The 22,697-nt window shown below is 38.0% G+C and overlaps 1 protein-coding gene across 2 annotated transcripts in view; it reads right to left on the bottom strand.

Annotated features, from left to right (window-relative positions):
• Positions 1 to 14,863: 14,863 nt before the first annotated feature.
• Ano6 (anoctamin 6) overlaps positions 14,864 to 22,697 on the bottom strand; it is a 177,426-nt gene continuing 169,592 nt past the window's right edge. For both annotated transcript variants that reach the window (XM_074083210.1, XM_074083211.1), the window contains 3 exons: positions 22,005 to 22,207; positions 20,532 to 20,637; positions 14,864 to 18,076 (listed from right to left, as the gene is read on the bottom strand). In XM_074083210.1, coding sequence (XP_073939311.1) covers positions 17,870 to 18,076; positions 20,532 to 20,637; positions 22,005 to 22,207 — 516 coding nt within the window. In that variant the 3' untranslated portion in view covers positions 14,864 to 17,869. The remainder of the gene's footprint in view (positions 18,077 to 20,531; positions 20,638 to 22,004; positions 22,208 to 22,697) is intronic.

Raw genomic sequence — 22,697 nt, 5'->3', positions numbered from 1 at the left:
TTGGTTCAAGACCAGCCCAACCCTGGCCAAAAAAAAATCAGACCCAATTTCAAGAAACAAGCTGGATGTGGTGCTTCAATGTCTAAAATCCACTACTTGGGAGGTAGGAAGATTGCAGCCCAAGGTTGGCCCAGGTATAATCAGGAGACCCTATGTGAAAAATAAACTAAAGGGGTAGTAAGAGAGGGGGTGGGGGCAGGGGGGAGAAATGACACAAGCCTTATATGCACATATGAATAATAAAATAAAAGAAAAAAAATAAAATAAAGCAAAAAGGACTGGGGGACATGTCTCGAGGGGTACAATGCTTACCTAGCAAGCACAAGACCCTGAATTCAAACCCAGTATGGTAAAATTCAGCATAAATCCATCCAGTCTTGGATTTTTTGGGTTGTTTTTGGGAGATGTTCTTCTTACCAATTAAAATTCATCATTTGTTCTTGGCCTGTTAATGTTTTTATGTTATCTTCAGTCAATTTTAGGAGATCTTATCATCCAAAAATTTGTCATTTTCTTCTGAAAGATTTTTCTATTTTGTTAGTATATAGTTTTTCAAAGTAATACTAACAATCCTTTGAATTTTGGTAGTGTCAGTTGCATTGTCTTCTTTTCCATCTCTAATTCATTTATTTGGATCCTCTTTCTCACCTTGGCAATTTTTTTTAGTTTTTGAAGAAAAAAGTGTTTATTTGATCCTTTGTAGTTTTCTTTTTGACTCTTCCATATATCTCTGCTCTGATTTTTATTTATTTTCTTTTACTTTTGGCTATGATTTATTCTTTTCTAATACCGCAACATGCATCATTATGTTGTTTATTTGAAATCTCTCTCTCTCTCTCTCTCTCTTTCTGATGTTGGCAATAATTGCTATACACCATCCTTTCAGTACTGCTTTCTATGTACCTCACAGGTTCTGGTATGTAGTATTTTCATTTTTATTCATTTCAAGGAATTTAAATTTCCCTTTAGGTTTCTTTAATGATGCTCTGTTTGAAAGGGTTTTCTTCAGTCTGCCTCTATTTGTATAATTTCTAAAGATTTTTTTGATATTGATTTATAGTTTTGTTTCATTATAATCAGAAAAAGATACAGGACATGATTCCAATTTTTTTGAATTTGTTAAGACTTCTTTTGTGGCTTAATATATGACATATTCTAGAGAAAGTTCCATACACTGATGAAAAGAATGTGTATTCTTTCACATGTTTTGTAAAACATGACCATTTGATCTACAGTGTAGTTTAATTGATGTTTCTTCTTTGATTTTTTGGGGTGTGTGTGTGGGTGATCTGTCTTGTCACAAAAGTTGAAATCCCTGTCTTTCCTTTAGGTCTGATGGTATTTTTCTTGTAAAATTGAATGCTCTGACATTAGGTGCATATAGATTCATTATAACATATTGAATTGATATCTGGATCATATATAGTGACCTTCTCTGTCTCTTCTTACTGTTTTTGTCCTAAAGTGCATGTCCGATAAGAGTATGGCTACTTCTGCTTGTTTTTAGATTCCATTTCTCCAGATATAATTTTCCATCCTTTCACTTTAAGTCTGTATGTATCCTTGATGGTGAGGTGAGTTTCTTATAGACAGCATACTGTTGGGTCATTTAAAAAATTCTATTCAGCCAGTTTGTATTTTTTTAACTGTGACTCAAGACTATTTACATTCAGAGTTATTGATGACAGGTATTGACTTGTGTCTTACAGTTCTTTCTTATTTATCTTTGTTGTTTGATGGTTTATTATAATGATAATTTTTTTCCTATTTCTATTTGTGCCATCTATTTTTCTAAGTGGAATTTCATGTCATGATGTTAGTTATCATTCACCTGCTTCAGGGTGTGGGATTCCCTAAAGTATCTTTTGTAAGGTAGATATGGTGGTTATGAATTTGCTTAGTTTTTGCCTATCTTAGAAGGTCTTTATTTCTCTTTCAATTCTGAAGGATAGCTTTGCTGGGTACAGTAATCTTGGCTGACATTTATTTTCTTTCTAGACTTGAAATATATCATTCAATGCCCTCCTGTCCTCTGGGGTTTCTTTTGAAAAATTTGCTGTTAGCCTGATGAGATTTCTCTTAACTGTAACTTGGCACTTTTCTCTTGCACATTTAAAAATTCTTTCTTTTCTTTTTATTTTAACCTGTACTTTTAACAATTTGACTATATTGTGTCATGGTGAGGATCTTTTCTGGTCATGTGTATTTGGGGTTTTGAAAACCTCCTGTTTCTGGATGTCCAAGATTGGGGAAGTTTTCTGCTATTACTTCATTGAACAGGTTTTATATGTCCTTAACCTTTATCACTTCCCTTTGGATATATCAATGATATGTATGTTTGATCTCTTAATGGTGTCCCAAAGATTTTGTATGCACTTTTCATTCCTCCTCATTTGTTTTGGTCAGAATGTGATATTTCAAAAGGCTTGTCCTTAATTTTTGATGTGATATTCTTTCTTCCACTTGATATAGGCTGTTGTTGAGGCTTTCAACTTAATTTTCTGTCTGACTTCTAGAGCTCTTCATTCCCAAAATCTGAGTGTTTTCTTCTTTTCAAAATCTGTTTTGTTGAATTTCTCATTCATATCCTGCATTTTCTTCCAAATTTTGCTCACCTTTTTATCTGTATTTTCTTGGATCTCATTGAGCATTAAAAAAACAACTTTTAGGGGATGGCAAAGTGCCTCAAGTTATAAGAGCACCTGTCTAGCAAATGTTGAGGCCCTGAGTTCAAACCTCAGTACCACAAAAAAATTTAATTTTTGGAATTCTTTAATCAAGCATTTTATCCACCTCATTATCTTCAGAATCAGTTACTAGAAAGTTATGAACTTTAGGAGGTGTCAGACCTTGTTTTCATGTTTTTTTGTGTTCTGTAATGAGGTTTGCACAAGTAGTGAGATGGATATATCTGCCACTTTTATAAGACTACTTTCTTAGTAAGTGACTTTCTCTTAAAAATAAGTCTTAGGGTATCAGTTTGTTATGCAATGTTGAGTTTATTTCAGCTGGATACCACAGGGTCTCCTAGTGAGTGGGCACTGCTTGCACTATACCAGAGTTGGAGAGACACAATGACTCTGGAAGCATCACAGGAGTGGGAATATTCTACCATTCAGGTAAGTGTGGTATAGGTAGCAGTGTGTGGAGTATTCCCGTGTAGTTACTTTTTCAGTGGGAGTGATATCAAGTGATGTAGGTTTTTTCATATACTGTTGATACTGACTCTCTTACATGAATGGGTCATTATTCCTGGCTGCTCTAGCAAGGTTGAGGGACCTGAAGCCCTTTCCTCTTATTAGACATTGGTGTGGGATCAGATGTTCCACAGGGAAAGGCAGAGGCAGAAATCACAGCACTCACACCAATTTTGTGAGTAGTGTCTGGTTAGAGAAAGTGTGCAATGACCAATGCAGGAGTACTGCATTAAGTAGAGGGAGGACAAATTGTGTTAATTGTCCTCTGCCAGGACCGAGGAACACCCCTTCCCCCACCACTACCACCTATACACACCTGTGTGTAGAGTGATGGCTGGGGTCTTCCTTGGGTTCTTTAGGTTGTACTGTCCACTAGGGATTGAGTGGGAGTTAGGAAAAATTCTTCTCAGTCAAGGTGCTCATAGGAGATAACAAGTGTGATGAGCTGGTATCAGGAAAAGTTTCTCTCTGGACCACCTTAGACTGTGTGGCTGTAACCAGACTATTGCTGCAATGCTCAATGTGGGGAAGCAGTGGAAACTCAGAGCTCAATTTCTGCCTTTTTTTGTGACAGGCACCCATGTGTGGTGCTTGGGGATGCAGAAGCAGGAAACCACATGGCAATTACCCTCAGTCTTAGCACACACATGAAATCACACATGAGTGGCCATGCATCAGTCTCAGATGGTAGACTCTCTAACTCCCTGGTTCTTGTGAATGGCCACTCCTCTGTGTCTCTTTATGTGTGGCAACATCTGTTTCCCTCTCTGTAGCACTTTTAGCAGGTTTGTGACAGAGTCACACCATCAAGCCAATTCTGGCTCATGAGGCAGCCATAAGTTGAGCCAGTGTAACGAAGTGTCTGTGAAGTCTCAGAGATGGAGAAAGCAGAAGTTTCTGACTCTAAAAGGTGTCCAAATTCAGGTAGTATGTCCCCTCTTAAGTATGGCTATGTGCTACAGCATCCTGGGGTTTTCTGGGAAATAAAGTGAATTCTTTTTCCAAAAGCAGACTATTGTGTGGAATTCAGGCTTTTTATCTATTTATGCTATGAGCCTACAAGGGCCACAGAATTCTCCAGTAGCCAGAATTGTTAGACTCTGCGCTGACAGTTTGTTGGGACTCTTTCACCTTTACCTTTGTGGAAAGGAGACTCTCGTTCCCAGCTGTGTACTGAGGGCAGCAGATGATAAGATATTTTATTTCTCCTGCTATGTTGCTGTCCCAGATCGCTGAATTTTATAAAGTTTCCATTTCTCTACTGTTGTTTCTATCCCAGTGTCCACCCATGATCACTGACCTTTGTATGCAGCTATATACCTGTTGCTTTGGTGGTTCTCTGTGGAGGAGAGGAGTGCTGTGTGCCTCTATTCAGTTATCTTGCCTCTCTCTCTCTTATTTGTCTTGTATTTTTTAAATTCATGTATTCACATGTGCATACATTGTTTGGGCCATTTCTCCCCCCTACCCCCCACCCCTCCCTCTCCTCCCCCCCTCACTTCCAGGCAGAAACTGTTCTGCCCTTATCTCTAATTTTGTTGAAGAGAAAACATAAGCAATAATAAGAAAGACAAAGCATTTTTGCTAGTTGAGATAAGCATAGCTATACAGAGAGATTCCTAGCATTGCTTCCATGTACAAATGTGTTACAACCCAAGGTGATTCATCTCTAACTGACCTTTCACTAGCTCCTGATCCCCTTCCCATATTGACCTCTGTCACTTTAAGGTTTCTGTATTAGCTCCTCTGCAGTGGGGACATCAAACACTTTCATGTTTTGGGTTTCTTACCTGTCCCCATACCTCCCGTATGTGCTCTCCCCTTATCAAGTGACCCAAGTCCAACCACATTGCTGTATTTGCCCTAGATCTAAAGTCCGCATATGAGGGAGAACATACAATTTTTGGTCTTCTGAGCCTGGCTAACCTTGCTCAGAATGATGTACTTGCAAATGGTAAGATTTGATTCTTCTTCATGGCTGAGTAAAATTCCATTGTGTATAAATACCACATTGTCTTAATCCATTCATCAGTGCTGGGGCATCTTGGCTGTTTCCATAACTTGGCTATTGTGAATAGTGCTGCAATAAGCATGGATGTGCAGGTGCCTCTGGAGTAATCTGTGTCATCATTCCTTTGGGTATATCCCCAGGAGTGGGATTGCTGGATCATATGGCAGATCTATGTTTAGATTTTTAAGAAGCCTCTAAATTTTTTTCCAGAGTGGTTGCACTATCTTGTATTCCCGCAAGCAGTGTACAAGGGTTCCTTTTTCCCCACATCCTCGCCAACACCTGTTGTTAGTGGTGTTTTTGATGATGGCTATTCTAACAGGGGTGAGGTGGAATCTTAGTGTGGTTTTAATTTGCATTTCCTTTATGGCTAGAGATGGTGGGCATTTTTTCATGTGTTTTTTGGCCATTTGAATTTCTTCTTTTCAGAAAGTTCTGTTTAGTTCAGATGCCCATTTCTTTATTCGTTCATTGATTTTGGGAGAGTTTAGTTTTTTTTTTTTTTGGAGCCAATAGCCAAAAAGTTTTTTTTTTTTTCTTCATTTTTCTTTTATTATTCATATGTGCATACAAGGCTTGGTTCATTTCTCCCCCCTGCCCCCACCCCCTCCCTTACCACCCACTCCACCCCCTCCCGCTCCCCCCCTCAATACCCAGCAGAAACTATTTTGCCCTTATCTCTAATTTTGTTGTAGAGAGAGTATAAGCAATAATAGGAAGGAACAAGGGGTTTTGCTGGTTGAGATAAGGATAGCTATACAGGGCATTGACTCACATTGATTTCTGTGCATGGGTGTTACCTTCTAGGTTAATTCTTTTTGATCTAACCTTTTCTCTAGTTCCTGGTCCCCTTTTCCTATTGGCCTTAGTTGCTTTAAGGTATCTGCTTTAGTTTCTCTGCATTAAGGGCAACAAATACTAGCTAGTTTTTTAGGTGTCTTACCTATCCTCACCCCTCCCTTGTGTGCTCTCACTTTTATCATGTGCTCATAGTCCAATCCCCTTGTTGTGTTTGCCCTTGATCTAATGTCCACATATGAGGGAGAACATACGATTTTTGGTCTTTTGGGCCAGGCTAACCTCACTCAGAATGATGTTCTCCAATTCCATCCATTTACCAGCGAATGATAACATTTCGTTCTTCTTCATGGCTGCATAAAATTCCATTGTGTATAGATACCACATTTTCTTAATCCATTCGTCAGTGGTGGGGCATCTTGGCTGTTTCCATAACTTGGCTATTGTGAATAGTGCCGCAATAAACATGGATGTGCAGGTGCCTCTGGAGTAACAGTCTTTTGGGTATATCCCCAAGAGTGGTATTGCTGGATCAAATGGTAGATCGATGTCCAGCTTTTTAAGTAGCCTCCAAATTTTTTTCCAGAGTGGTTGTACTAGTCTACATTCCCACCAACAGTGTAAGAGGGTTCCTTTTTCCCCGCATCCTCGCCAACACCTGTTGTTGGTGGTGTTGCTGATGATGGCTATTCTAACAGGGGTGAGGTGGAATCTTAGTGTGGTTTTAATTTGCATTTCCTTTATTGCTAGAGATGGTGAGCATTTTTTCATGTGTTTTCTGGCCATTTGAATTTCTTCTTTTGAGAAAGTTCTGTTTAGTTCACATGCCCATTTCTTTATTGGTTCATTAGTTTTGGGAGAATTTAGTTTTTTAAGTTCCCTGTATATTCTGGTTATCAGTCCTTTGTCTGATGTATAATTGGCAAATATTTTCTCCCACTCTGTGGGTGTTCTCTTCAGTTTAGAGACCATTTCTTTTGATGAACAGAAGCTTTTTAGTTTTATGAGGTCCCATTTATCTATGCTATCTCTTAGTTGCTGTGCTGCTGGGGTTTCATTGAGAAAGTTCTTACCTATACCTACTAGAGAGTTTAGTTTTTTAAGTTCCCTGTATATTCTGGTTATCAGTCCTTTGTCTGATGTATAGCTGTGGGTGGTCTCTTCAGTTTAGAGACCATTTCTTTTATTATACAGAAGCTTTTCAGTTTTATGAAGTCCCATTTGTCCATTCTTTCTCTTAGTTGCTGAGCTGCTGGGATTCTATTGAGGAAGTCCTTGCCTATACCTATTGCTTCCAGAGTGTTTCCTGCTCTTTCGTGTACTAACTTCAGAGTTTCGGTCTGATATTAAGGTCCTTGATCCATTTTGAGTTGATACTAGTACAGGGTGATAAACATGGATCTAGTTTCAGTTTTTTGCAGATGGATAACCACTTTTCCCAACAACATTTGTTGAAGAGGCTGTCTTTTCTCCATCATATGTTTTTGGTGCCTTTGTCAAAAATAAGGTGGGCATAGTTGTGTGGGTTCATATCTGGGTCCTCTACTCTGTTCCACTGGTCTTCATGTCTGTTTTCATGCCAGTACCATGCTCTTTTTATCGCTGTTGCTTTGTAGTATAGTTTGAAGTCAGATATTGTGATACCTCTAGCATTGCTCTTTTTGCTGAGTATTGTCTTATCTATTCGCGGCCTCTTGTGTCTCTAAATGAGCTTTAGTAGATATTTCAATCTCTGTGATGAATGTCATTGGGATTTTGATGGGAATTGAATTAAACATGTAGATTGCTTTTGGTAGTATAGCCATTTTTACTATGTGGATTTTACCAATCCATGAGCACGGGAGATCTTTCCATCTTCTGTAGTCCTCCTCGATCTGTTTCTTCAGGAGTGTTCTCCTTGTAGAGGTCATTCACATCTTTGTTAAGTTTACTCCTAAATATTTGAATTTTTTTGAGGCTATTGTAAGTAGAATTGTTTCATATATTCTTTCTCAGTTTGTTCATTATTGATGTATAGAAAAGCTAATGATTTTTGTAAGTTGATTTTATACCCAGCCACCTTGCTATACCTGTTTATGGTGTCTAGGAGTTTTTGGGTAGAGTTTTTTGGGTCTTTAAGATATAGGATCATATCATCTGCAAATAGGGATATTTTGGCAGTTTCTTTACCTATTTGTATTTCTTTTATTTCATCTTCTTGCCTAATTGCTCTGGCTGGGAGTTCCAGAACTATGTTGAATGGGAGTGGGGAGAGTGGGCACCCTTGTCTCATTCCTGATTTTAGGGGAAATGGTTTCAGTCTTTCACCATTAAGTATGATGTTGGCTGTAGGTTTGTCATATATAGCCTTTACAATGTTGAGGTACTTTCCTTCAATTCCTAGTTTTCTTAAAGCTTTTATCATGAAAGTGGTGGTGGATCTTGTCAAAGGCTTTTTTGCATCTATTGAGAAGATCAAGTGGTTTTTGTCTTTGCTTCTATTAATGTGCTGTATAACATTTATAGATTTACGTATGTTGAAGCACCCCAGCATCCCCCTGGGATGAAGCCGACTTGGTCATGGTGAATGATCTTTCTGATGTGTTGTTGGATTCAGTTTGCCATTATTTTATTGAGGATTTTTGCATCAATATTCATTAAGGAGATTGGCCTATAGTTCTCCTTTTTGAGGGTATCTTTGTCTGGTTTTGGGACGAGTGTAATACTAGCTTCATAAAATGAGTTAGAGAGTGTTACTTCCATTTCTATTTTGTGGAACAGTTTAAGGAGGATTGGCATTAGTTCTTTTTTAAACATCTGATAGAATTCAGCAGAGAATCCATCAGGTCCTGGACTTTTCTTTTTTGGAAAAAAAAGATTAATGCCCTCTTGGTTCAATTTTGGATGGTCATAAGTATCTAGAAATCTGTCCATTTCTTCAAGATTTTCAAATTTATTAGAATATAGGTTCTCAAAGTAGTTTCTGATGATTTCCTGGATTTCCATGGTGTTTGTTGTCATGTCCCCTTTTGCATTTCTGAGTTTACTGATTTGGGTTTTTTCTCTCTCATTTTAGTCAGGTTTGCCATGGGTCTGTCAATCTTATTTATTTTTTCAAAGAACCAGCTTTTTGTTTCATTGATTCTTTGTATGCCTTTTTTTTGTTTTGTTTCTATTTCATTGATTTTGGCCCTTATTTTTTATTATTTCTCTCCTGTTTTGGGATTTGCTTGTTCTTGTTTTCCTAGGAGTCTGAGATATAGCATTAGGTCATTGATTTGAGATCTTTCTGTCCTTTTAATATATGCACTCATGGCTATAAACTTTCCTCTTAGGACTGCCTTTTCTGTGTCCCATTGGTTCCACTTGGTCATGTTTTCATTTTCATTAACTTCCAGGAACCTTTAATTTCCTCTTTTATTTCATCAATGACCAGTTGATCATTGAGCGATGTGTTGTTCAGCTTCCAAGTGTTTGCCTATTTTTTACTGTTGTTTTTGCTGCTGAGTTCTAGTTTTAATGCATTGTGATCAGATAGAATGCATGGAATTATTTCTATTTTCTTATATTTGCTGAGGCTTGCTTTGTGCCCTAAGATATGATCAATTTTGGAGAAGGTTCCATGAGCTGCTTAGAAGAATGTATATTGTGCATAAACTTATGTATGTAATATTCTGCAGACATCAGCTAGGTCCATTTGATCTATGGTGTGATTTAGATCTAGGATTTCTTTATTGATTTTTTGTTTGGATGACCTATCTATTGGTGATAGGGGGGTATTAAAGTCTCCCACTACCACTGCGTTGGAGTTTATATACGTTTTTAGGTCCTTCAGAGTATGTTTGATGGAATTGGGTGCATTGATGTTGGGTGCATAATTGTTCTTTCCTTTTGGTGTATTTCCCCTTTTATTAGTATGGAATGTCCTTCTTTATCTCATTTGATCAATGTAGGTTTGAAGTCTACTTTGTCCGAGATAAGTATTGCCACTCCTGCCTGTTTTGGGGGCCATTGGCTTGGTAAATCTTCTTCCAGCCTTTCGCTCTCAGCCAGTGCTTGTTTCTGTCAACGAGATGGGTCTCCTGTAAGCAACAGATTGTTGGATCTTCCTTTTTAATCCAGTTTGCCAAACAGTGTCTTTTGATGGGGGAATTAATTCCATTAACTGTTCAGTGTTAGTATTGATAGGTAGGTGATGATTACTGTCATTTAGTCATTTTTGTGTTTAAGGGTTTGATTGTGTGCAGCTGAATCAACGTTACTCTCTACTTTCTTGCCTTTTCTTCTCCTGTGGTTTGGTATGTCCTTTCATAGTTTTGTTTGCTTTCATTTTCTGTGTGCAGAATTCCTTGAAGAATCTTTTGTAGTGGTGGCTTGGTTGTCATATATTGTTTTAGTTATTGCTTATCATGGAAGACTTTTATTGCTCCATCTATTTTGAATGATAGTTTTGCTGGGTAGAGTATCCTGGAGTTCAAGTTATTTTCATTCAGTGCCCAGAAGATCTCACTCCATGCTCTTCTTGCTTTTAAGGTTTCCATTGAGAAATCTGCTGTGATTTTGATGGGTTTACCTTTGTATGTTATTTGTTTTTTCTCTTTTATAGCCTTCAATATTCTTTATCTATTCACTGTGCTTGTTGTTTTAATGATAATATGTCGTGGGGTAGTTCTATTTTGGTCAAGTCTGTTTGGTGTCCTGGAGGCTTCCTGTGCCTCTAGTTTTCCTCTAGATTTGGGAAATTTTCTGTTATTATTTTGTTGAATATATTATGAATTCCTTTTGCTTGCACCTCTTCTCCTTCTTCAATGCCCAGGATTCTCAGGTTTGGTCTTTTGATGGAGTCGGTGAATTCTTGCATATTCTTTTCACAGGTCTTGAGTTGTTTTAGTAATAGCTCTTCAGTTTTTCCTTTAGTTTCCATTTCATCTTCAAGTTCTGAGATTCTGTCTTCTGCTTGTTCTAGTCTGCTGGAGTGGCCTTCCATTTTGTTTTGTATTTATGTTTCATTCTTTTTTCTGAGATTTTCCATATCATGGGTCACTTCCTTTTTAATATTGTCAATTTTCATTCTTAATTCATTTATCTCTCTATTTTTGGGGTTCTCTGTTTCACTTTGATATTTATTTAGGGTTCCTATGATTTCATTTATTTGTTTTTGGTTGACCTTGTCTAGTAACATCTCCATGAAATTCTCAGTGATTTCTTCTTTCAGGGTGTTTGTATGGGCTTCATTGGGTTCCTTGGGATAGTTTGTCTTTGTTTTGTTGGAGTCTAGAACTGGGTATCCGTTTTGTTCATTTCCCTCTGAATACTGTACTGATTTATTTTTGGAGGGAGAATGGTTTCCATCCTTTTTTTGTCTTCCCATCATTCCATTTAGTGCTGTTTCTGTCTCTGGTCTGTGGGTCTGCATCTCCCAAGCAGGTTTGGAGCCAGCATCTGGAGGCACGGGAGCCCTACTATTTTCTCAGTGTAATGTGGTGTGGAGAAGCTTTGTATGGGCTGGGGGTTCAGGGTGTCAGAATTTGGCTTCTTCTTGGTGCTTTTTTTCTGCCAAGTGTGGCTCCAGTGTCTTCATAAAATTTTTGATTTATGGAGCTCATGCTGTCTGCTTCCTCCATCTAGTTGCCATCTTGGATCGTATTCCTGTCTCGTTTTTTTGACAGTTTGATTGTAATATGCCAAGATGAAGTTCTTTTTGGTCATGTTTATTTGGGGTTCTATAAGCCTCCTGTTCTTGGATGTCCATATCTTTCCAAGATTAGGATTTTTTGTGATACTATTTCATTGAATGTATTTTCTATGCTATTAACATTTTTTTCCTTGCCTTTGGGTATTCCAAAAGTGCAGATGTTTAATGGTATCTCAAAGATCTTGAATGCTCTCTTTATTCTATCACCTTTTTCCTTCTGTCAGAATGGGATATTTGAATAAACTGTGTTTGAGTTCAGACACTGTCTGTTCTCAATCTAGTCTGTTGAGGCTTTCAATTGACTTTTTCCCTGACTTTCCCCCTCCCCTGACTTTTTAAGGTCTTCATTTCTAAAACTTACATTTGGTTCTTTTTCAAAATCTTTTTTGATTCATTTCTTATTCACATCCTATAGTCTTCCTGATGTATTTAACTGTTTATCTGTATTCCTTTGGATCTCTCCAGGCTTAAAAAAATCATTCAAGATCTTTATCAGGCATTTCATGCATTTTGATTTCTTTGGAATCTATTGCTAGAGAATTATGTTCTTTTGGAGGCAACATATTACCTTATAATTTTCATTGGATTCCTACATTGAAGTATACATATCTGGAAGAAAACATATCTCTACTGTTTTTATGAGGTGGACTTCTTAGGAAGAACCCTTCTTCTGAAGATGTGGCTTGGTGTGCCAATTTCTTATGCAATGTTGGCTTTGATTCTAGGTGGGAACCATAGTGTGGTCTTCCTATTGCTACTTTGGCTGTGATCAGTAAATTTGGGAACTGTGCATACACTAATGGAGTCAGAAAGACCCTCTGTCTTTGTGGGCCATGCATGAGTAGGGAAACTGTAGCAGTCCATGCAGGTGTGGTACACAGAGTAGTGGGTATGCAATGCTCACTGTGTGGCTACATCTATATTGAGAATGGTGGCTGCTATAAATAAATGGGGATTTCCTCAGGCACTGCTGATTCAAACTCTGTGACTAGCAAGACACCAGCACCCCAGCAGTGGTAAGGGGCCCGAAACACTTGTCCTCTGATTGGTCAGTCATATGGACCCAGATGTTATGTGGGAAGCAACAGTGGCAGGAGCCACAGTATCCTCTCTGTGGTGCTCATCTCCAGTCTTGATAGCAGTTTGTGGTCAGACAAGGAGGGAACTGAGTAGGTGCAGTGGCAGCAAGAATGGTAGTATTCTTCTCTGTTGCTTTGGTATTACTGCCTGCCCAGGAGTGGGACTTTGGCCAGTGTTGGGCAAAGTTATAGTTGGTCTCCATCTTGTCTTGCACACCTGGGGCTTGGCAACAGCCAGACCCACAGAGTTGCTCAAGGTACCCACAGTACACCTGTGTGGGTGAGAAAGTAAATGGTACTGCAGTTTCCTCCCCAGCCTAACATTATGCACATGCACACGTGTGGTGGGGGAGAGGGATGTGGGAACCATGTGGGTGCCTGTCTTTATTCTAAGCACTGGCACGAGTCTTCATTTGGCAAGCTCCAGAGGGTAAGCTGCCTGATCATCAGTGAAGTGTGCTGTCCTCGATTCTCCTCTGGGTTGTAACACCCATCTCCTACAGTGCAGAGTACCCAGCAAGCTTGGGTCAGAGTAGCTAGGCCAAGTGGGGCTCAGGTCGATGTGGTAGAATTGTTTATTTCTCAAGATACACCTCTTGTGTTCCCTAGGAGATGATGTGAGAACCTTTTCCAAAGCTAGGCTCCCACTCAGATTTCAGGTTACTTATCTATGTTGGTTGCAAGCCTGAGAGGATGGTGAAACTTTCCAGTAGCTAGGATCACTAGCATCCACACTGTGCTTACTGGGACCCTCTTTCATTCTTATTGCTGCAAAGGGCAGATTCCCCTGGAGTAGCTGATTTTGGGGACATTTTCTTACTGTGTTTTTGTCCCAGGCCTCTAAATCTTGGTTCTAGTCTCTCTCCTGGTAATTTACAGTGTTCTTCCATGGTCACTCACCTCAAAATGCAACTACACACCTGTTACTTTGGTTCTTCTTTGTGGAGGAGGACGTGAGACTAGGCTGCTCTATTCAACTGTTGTCCTCTTAAGATATATTAACACATTTAATTAAATTTGCAAGTGGAACCAAAAATTAATATATGCTAATAAAAATGTAAAAAAATAAAGTTTAAATATTTTTTTGTAGTAGAGAAGTATGACATATGAATAAAAGACTCTTTACCAAAAAGTTTTTTAAGTCATTGACAGGTCTGGGGGTGTGGTTCAAGTGGTAAAGCACCTGTGTAGCAAGCATGAGGTCCTGAGTTTGAACCCCACTATTGCCAAAAGAGAAGTCATTGCCAAAATGTGGTAGATTTATGAAAAGCACAGGACTAGGCTGAACTTATCTGGTTGGAACCAGATTGATACTAAGTAAGTATTTAAGAGTCCATAATTCCCCCAAATGAAGTGAGTATTTTGCATCAGAAATAAACATGCAGTTGCCCGTTTACTGGGCTAATAGTGCTTGAAGGGAGGAAGGCTATTATTAGTATTGGTCCCAAGAGTGTCATTTAGTGATAAGACAGTGCTTCTTCCTATTGTCCCAGCTAAGGAATATATTCAACTTCCAATTTTATTTGGTAAGTGTACTGAGATTTAAACTGGTCAGGAAAATGCAAGGATAGATTATTTGTTATTGAGGATAAAGAAAAGGTTGATTTTTATAATGGGATTATGCTGTATGTGCTTTTCTGTAATTTCCCCTTTCTGCACCCAGGACTGCTGTGGGTCTATAAAGTGACTGATACTTAGAGAGATTTGTCCTCTCTGGGTGACACTGTCTCCAGCAAGCTTGGGGTTTAGCAAGAGGAAGATGGTACCCCTTCCTTCTTTGTAATGGTCGAATAGGGCATGTGGCTCAGTGAGCAGGTGGGCTGGTCTTCAACTTTTACTCAGTCTCCACGCTCACTGCCTATTGCAGGGCTCAGGTCCAACATTTGTATGCACCTGCCTGTCTAAAACTCTGTCCCCCCTTTTTTGTTTTACTAGAAAAATTATGTTCCAAAGTAAATGCAGGTTGTGAAAAGTATAATTTTAGATATAATCTACACAAAAAATGCACATTTATTATCTCAACACATAACTGGCCACTACTAAATAGCAGATATAAACTGTTTTCTTCCTTAAAAAACATTAAGATAATTAGAATAGACCACAGTACTTTGTAAAAAATGAATTTATTAAAATGCTCATAATTATAAAAGAATATTAAAATGCATAGAAATCAACAAACATTAATTACAAACTTTACATCTTATGCCACAGTGTATGAAAAGCAACATATTTAAGTTCTACCTTAATTAAGATACTCATACATTTTAACTTTTCAAACACATTATAATATGAACACAAGAAAATGGAACAGGAAATGTTTTACCAACAGATGACATTCTGCCCCCTATTGTGAACTAATGTTCTATGAAATTCAAGATACATAAGCAATAAAAAGGGGAGAGATAGGTGACAAACATTTTACAGGATGGCCTTGTTTAGTCTCCAAACAAAAATGATGGCTTTCCACTTAAAATGAAATATCTAAAATATCTGAGGGATGTTTAAAGAAAAATCCCGAGTTTTTGGTCTAAGGCTTTATTCCATTAAAATTCACAGGATATTCAAAAAGACATAAAGTTAAAATTTCTCTAGTGGTTAACACTGGACAGGTCAAGGTCAAGGGCTAGATCCTTCCTTCACAGGCCCATTCTCATGCCCTGTGGTTTTCCTGGGGAAGGGAGCAGCCTCCATTCCTATTTACAGATGCAGCCTGCTACAATCTGCACACACCGCTCCCCCACCCCATTTTTCTCAACCACTGACCACTCAACATTGGATGCATCTGACCACTGTTGATGTCATGAGGGACCCTGGTCTCCACTCCAACTCTTTTGGGCATTTGGCAGGGTCAGACATCATGTTTTCTGCCTTTATAGATATAGAGGGTTTTTGTTGTTCCTGTCCACAGCAGCACATTTTAAACTGAAAAGGATTCTCTTACAGGGGTTACGAACACATAAATACACATTTCTTTTGAAATCATGTCATATATACAAAGAGATAAGGTAAAAACATGTTCTTTCTATGGTGACATAAACAGTGAGCAATTGCCCAATCCACTGCTAGATGGTCACACACTTCAGAAGAAGAGGTAATGAGAACGGAAGCGATGTATACCTCTAGGATCATCTCACACAGGGTGGGGGAAGGAACAGTGGGACCTCATCTAGGCTGTGTGGAATGGGAAGGTGGGAGGCCTCCATCTCCCCATCCCAGGACAGCTGCACCTCATGTGGCCTGTCTTGGACTCTGACTGTACCACTAACATACATTCAAGAAAGATGGAGAATTGGTGTTTCCATTCATGGGAAAAGCCCAGAATACTGCTTCGACAAATTATGCATGTGGTCTTCTTTTTTTTTCAATTTAAAACATTCATGGCAGGTATTTAAAATTGTGAGCTGGAGCTAAGCTACTTTTACTATAACAAGCCTCTAGAATCTGATTGCTTGAAATGTGTTTCACTTTCCTGTGCTGCAGGATTCTGGGAGGTTGCTCCTGAGACAGTTGAGCATTTAACAGTGTCCCAATAGGTAGAGGCCCATCCAATACAATCATGGTCAAGTCACCTCTTTTTTCACCAAGCACTGACCTGTACCAGTGAAGGATGAGAGGTTGAGGCCTGTGTTTTTTTCAGCCCCACATGTGATGAAGCACAGGAGACCTCGAGGCTGAGCAAGATAGGCATTGTGGTATAGGATTCAGCAGGCTGTGGCCTCCAGGTGATGGTAGGGCTTATGACCAATCCATTCTTTTTACCCCTTCACTGCTTGATTGGCCCTAAAGGAAGTTGGAAGCTCAAATTAAATCCTGAGTCTTTTTTGATTAGCTACAACGTGGGTAGACTCTGGTCTCTAGTGCAAACACAATCACAAAGGAATTACTGGGGCTAGAATAAGAGGACGGAAGGTGTAGGCAGCCATGTTCGTTCCTTGTGGCAGGTGCTTTGGTATGCTGGTCACTTTGGAATACAGAAAGGTAGGATTCTTGATGAAATGAGCTCCCCACACAAGAACCAGGACAGCAAGGCTCACAACTGGGCAGTCGCTGTCCCTCTGACCATGCCACAGGGTTATGGAGTAAGGCATTCAGGAAGGCGCTTGGTGATTTGTAAGAACATTTCTCCTCTCTCTAGTGAACAAAAGTCAACAGTTGGGAAACTGATGAGCTTATCCTTTTTTAGACCATTATGTTGATAAAACTGTAATTGTAATCATTTGATCATCATTTTCCCTAAGAAATTACACATATTTAGGAGAGGTAAATTAATTATCCAGATCATTACTTACTTTTCCTTACTTTTGTCATCTTATTCCCTTGAGAGCTGCAAAGCAGTCAACATTGATTAGGCACAGGGCATTCTAGGAGTATGCCCAGAAGAAAAAGGTGTCATGGAGGATTAATACAAATATGCTTCAAAACCCTACTATCTTCATCCCAATCCACTAAGTATATTTCTGTGAGATGCAAGGGGCAGGCCAAAATGAAGACTGAAACTTCTTATTAAATGAGATTTCCTTTCTGTGGGGCTGTGATAATTCACTTACATATCGAGTTTATCTGCCACTTAACATAGTATTCAAACTCAATTCTGAGTTAGTTATTTTTAATCGCACAGAAGCTATTAAGGCGGTAGCATGTCTGGTGTCTTTGATGGTACTATGAGGAAACGATAACTCTGGAACAGATTTGGCAAAGTGAGGAACAGTGACTAAAAATAAAGGTGATCATGTGTTTCAGAAGTGGAAAGAATGAAAGTGATCAAAAAGGGAAAAAAAAAAAATCCCTCTGCCTTTGAAGGGATGATTTTTAAGCACTCTGAAGGACTTCTGCATTACTCACATTACTTAAATTCCAATTTCTCAAAAAAAAAAAAAAAGGTAACATTCTGGCTTTCCAGGTGTTGAGTTTTGTGCCCTTCTTGATCTAGGTTTTACATTTTCCAGTTCCTGCATGGCCAGCTGAAACTGAAAAATACTATACATGAAAACGGCAATAGTTAGGACTTGTATTTGCTGACGTGATTTAACTTAAACATTCTCATTAGTGATTCGCAGTACATTTTGAAAAGAATGAAATTCTTGAAAGTGCTTCTCAGGACATAAAGCCCTTATTCTAATTTTGGTCGTAAACTGTTATCCGCCACTTCCCCCATCCGCTCAGCTATAACTCCCATGTGCTTGGTCATATCTTTGATGTGACTCTCATGCAGCAGCTTTTGGGTTAGGTATTTCTCTCTCTTGATCTTGCTCTTCGTGCTTTTTGATACATCTGGAATTGCATATGAAATGAAAAACTTCACAGAGTAGATGACATGCTGCAGGAGAGAAGAAAAATGTCAGTCACAAAGAAATAGAGGCAAACACAGTGTTCCTTTAATATATTTTTGCTTGTCATTATGGTAGGGTATCTGTACTAGGTGGTAGATCCAATCTCTAATGCCCAAATATATTTGTGAGTACTACAGTAGAATCTTTAAAAATATGGATTAACCTGCATATGTGTATATTGGCAAAGACTAAAGAGAGATGCCATAATCAAGATGAGGAAGACTGTAGATGGAACAGATTTAGGGCAGTAGATATAAGATATGTATCCAAGTACAAAGGTCTTAGAGGCAGCTGGAGTCATAGGTTGAGTGCAGAAGAGAAGTCCTATTTTCAGTTCCTTGAGGAGCAATGAGAGGTTATTTATGGGGATTTTCCTGCTATTCTGATGGGGGCACTTGTTATAAACTTCCTCTTAGTACTGCTTTTGCTCTATCTCATAGGTTTGGGTATGTTGTGCTTCCATATCATTTGTTTTAAAATTCCCTTATTTTTTCACTGATCCACTGGTTGTTCAAATTTTTAAAAATTTGATGACTTGTTTTATGGCCTATTCTATTCTGGAGAATGTTCCGTGTGCTGGCAAAGAATGCCTATTTTGTGGCTATTCTGTAGATGACATCAGGACTGGGTCTAGGATGCAATTTAACTTGGGTATTTCTTTGTGTATTTTCTGGCTTGATGATTAAAGTCCTGAATTAGCATTGTGTGGAAGTTTCTCTCTTCCTTTAGATATATTAATGTTTGCTTTATATATTAGATGCATATAAACTTATAATTGTTATTTTCTCTTGGTGAATTGACCCCCCCCCCTTTATCATAATGCAGTGACCTTTCTTGTTTCTTTACTGTTTTTTTAAAAATGTGTTTTCCTGGGAGCCAAGTGAGGAAGCTTAAAGAAGTGAATGAGTGATAAGTTGTGTCAAATGTGGACGAGTGATCATGGAAATTCACCAACATGCTGCCACAGGTAACTTTTGTCAAGAGTGGCTTCATGGAGGGAGACAGTGAAAGCATGACTGGAGTGAGCAGAGAAAGAATCATGGACAGGAAACTGACAACTCATTCACAGGCACTGGCCCCGATAAGGAAGAGAGAAATGGAGCAGAACTGGTAATGTATGTGATGATGTAATGATGTAAGGAAGACAGGAATTATATTTTTAAGTTTCACCTATTTCTGAGTTGGGTAATATGTATGGGTAAGTGAATTTTCTGTGTTATGCCATCCTTACATTTCTGGGTTAAATCCAATGTGGTATGATGTTATCTTTTAAAAATATATTGCAAGAAATAGTTTACATATTCTAAAAGAGTGAGCTTGGCCTTACTTTTCCTTCTTTTTTTCTGCCTGATTTTAGGATCTAGAGTATTCTACTCTCAGCCCCACCCAACAAGTTGGATATTATTTCCCGTTTCTGCTCTCTGAAGAAGAATGTATAAGATTTAAAACAATCTGTTCTGAAAGCTTGGTGTCACTATCCAATAAAACCATATGGTCTGGGGTTTTTGAAGTTTTGCTGTAATTCCAGGTTTACAGTTACCTTCTTTAGCATTTTGAAGATATCAGACCACTCTCTTCTGGCTTTCTCATTGTTGCTGTTGAAAATTCTCTCATTCTAATTTAACTTTCTTTTTCATTCATCTGTCTTTTTCCTCTGGTTACAATCTTATCTTTGGTCTACTCATTTTCCTTACAATGTTTAAATGTGAATTTCTTTTCTTCTCCCTAATATATGTCATGCTTTCTGCTCCATGACCTGATGACTTTCATCTATTCTTCTCCATTACCCACTTTGATTTTTTAAAAAATCAAATTATAAAGCCTCAGAGTTGGTTCTTTGGTGTTTGCATTTAGGTTGTAAGAGGCAGAAAACCTACTTATAGTGGCTTCAACAAATAGGGGTTGGTATGGCTTTTCACATAACAAATTCTGAGGCTTTGTAATTGGCATTAGTTATTTATTCTGAAAAGAAATTGGCTAGATCAACTGACAGTTTACAACTGCCTTAGTCATTTTTCTCAGAGTTAATTTCAGGAACATAAAAACTACTGTAAGAAGTTGATATATTATAAAAATGCAACAGTTGAATAACACTATTGCAATAAGTTTCCTGTGGGCAGAGGTCATGTTGCACTTATAAGCTCTTTCACAGTTCAACATGCTGCTCGGTATCCAAATGAAAAAAGGTACTTAATGTATTAAATGGAAATTAATCCCCCTTGCTCATAACATGCTTTTTAAGTTTTAAAGCAAACAACCAGTTCCACTAATTTGAGCATTATGGGTATTCTCAGGCCAAATTTGATTAATCCACATTTAAAAATAATTATTAGCAAGCAGTAAGGAAGAAAGCATTATACATTTTAAATAGAGTTGGCAATACTTAAATCGAAGGCCAGCAAAAACTGTCTTATAAACTATTTTGAAGTATATTTTTCCTACCTCCATGACAATGATAAAAGCCAGCTTAGCAGCAATTACATGCCAATAGTAGATATTGTGTTTATACTCTTGTGGGTGTCCTGGTGGGTTTCGGAAGTCACGATACCTGGAAACAAGAGTGGAACATTGACACCAAAAGATGAATGCCATATATTTTCTCTCATGTGCAGAATCTAGATCTAAAAAAAAAAAAAAAAAAAGAACAGAAAAGGGAGACAAAAGGGGTGTGGGGAATATGACTGAAGTACAACGCATGTATTAAAAGGTCGTAATTAAACTCATTGAAATTTTGTGCAAGAAAGAAAAGGGGGCCAGGGGATAATAACAAGTAGTAGAGGGGTAACTAGGATCAAAGTATGTTACACACATGTATGGAAATATCACTTTGTACAATATACCCCAAAAAGTAATTTTTAAGAAACCAAGTGGAGGCACATAAGGACACAAGTCCTAAGACACTGAAACAAGGCCCCTATTTTTAAAAAGGAGTCATGTTTGATGCAGTACCTTAATTTTCTCCTAAAGCTTAATTCAGCAACAAAATCTTGAGAAAAGTACTCTAGTAATAACTCATTAGGCATGTAATCAGAAAATGATAATGATGGATTCTAAGGCTTTATCCTTTGCTGAAGAGTATCAAACATTTTAGTCTGTTCAGGGGATCACGTTTGTAAATTTATTTGTATAATGGAATCATCAGGATTAACTCCTCCCTGAGACACTCCCTGCTGGTTATAATTTCTTCACCTAATTCCCTGGTGTCATGTGTTACTGTTAGTAGTGTGTCTTCTGGGTAGCCCATCTCTAATTTCCTGCCTATAATCTCATTGGACCTGGAGGAGTCTGACTACTGATTAGAGGTATGTAAAGTAAGAGTAAACAGATTCAGTACAGGATCTGAAAGGGGGTCTGCATGTATAACTGGTTTCTTGTTGTGTTATTGAAAATTTGAATCAGTAGAGGGGTTCAAGAATTGGACTAAATGAAATTTAAAGGCTTCATGAGTAAGAAAAAGTTCTGTGATCTATATGGCCAACAGCCTATCAACTGGTAATGTAGTTGGTATGTACTGTCCACAGTTGATAAAGCCAATGCACAGACCGTTGGAATTCTTTTAGGGGATATTATTGGGTATTTACATTTTTCTATGTATTTGTTAAACAAGAATGCTAGTATGTCATTATCTTGAATAACATATCAAATCTTGGGAGTTTCTCCACTTCTAAGATGTCATAAGACTTTTCTCCTAGATAGTCTCCCTATAACCATTTGAAACCTAATCTTTCAATCTTACTTTTATGGCTTAGTTTGAAAGTCTTTATTAACCTTACTATCTTTAAATTTTAGCTTTATTGAAAAAACTATGGGAAAGAAAGGTCTCTAGTAATTTAAGTGACACCAAAGGGAATTATATCACAAGAAAAGCCGTTTCCAAGAGTAAGTGCAGTTTTAAACAGCTAAAGAAGAACTTGCCTGCAAGTGGTATAGTTGCCAAGCCCAGTGTATGGATTGTCCTTGCTTTTGTCTTTGAAGTCCATGACATTGAAGACGGAGAGAGTGTTATTGATGTATCCCTCCATGGTGTAGTAAGTATGGTCCCCATAGGGAGGGATGGAGAAGGACCAGTAATATACCAGGCGAGGGATCATGTCTGATGTGAAAGCAATGATCATGGCCTATGTTGGGAGGAAAACAATAAAGCAAGTTTTAAATTTTTTATAGCTGTGTTTAATATGTCAGAATTACTGTTTTCATCAAGTTGATTAAAAAAGACTCTAAGTGTGCAATATATATAGATAGTGAATGTTTTAAAATAGTTGGGTACCAATTTTAGAGTAGAATATTAATTTTTTAGCCTTTAATTCTAGGGGAAGCTCTATGGTTCAAATGCAAAGGCCTGTTAGTTGCTTATTATGCTTTTAAAATATTGTCTTGTAGACCAGGAATATTCAGTCAATCTTAGAGCACTACTTGATACAATTTTAGTTTTCTTTCATGATTTAGAACACCTGTAGATATATAATACTAAGGTCAATGTTATGAAAATAATTTGGCTATACATAATTACTTTGTAGAATCATTGATATGAAACTTTTTCTTTTCTTCTTATAAAAAAGAATATAAAATGAATAAAGTATATTTTCCTTGGTCTAAATTACAGGTTTC

Source organism: Castor canadensis, chromosome 8 (assembly GCF_047511655.1).
Source record: "Castor canadensis chromosome 8, mCasCan1.hap1v2, whole genome shotgun sequence".
Classification (NCBI taxonomy): Eukaryota; Metazoa; Chordata; class Mammalia; order Rodentia; family Castoridae; genus Castor; species Castor canadensis.
This window is presented reverse-complemented; position numbering and strand designations above follow the sequence as displayed.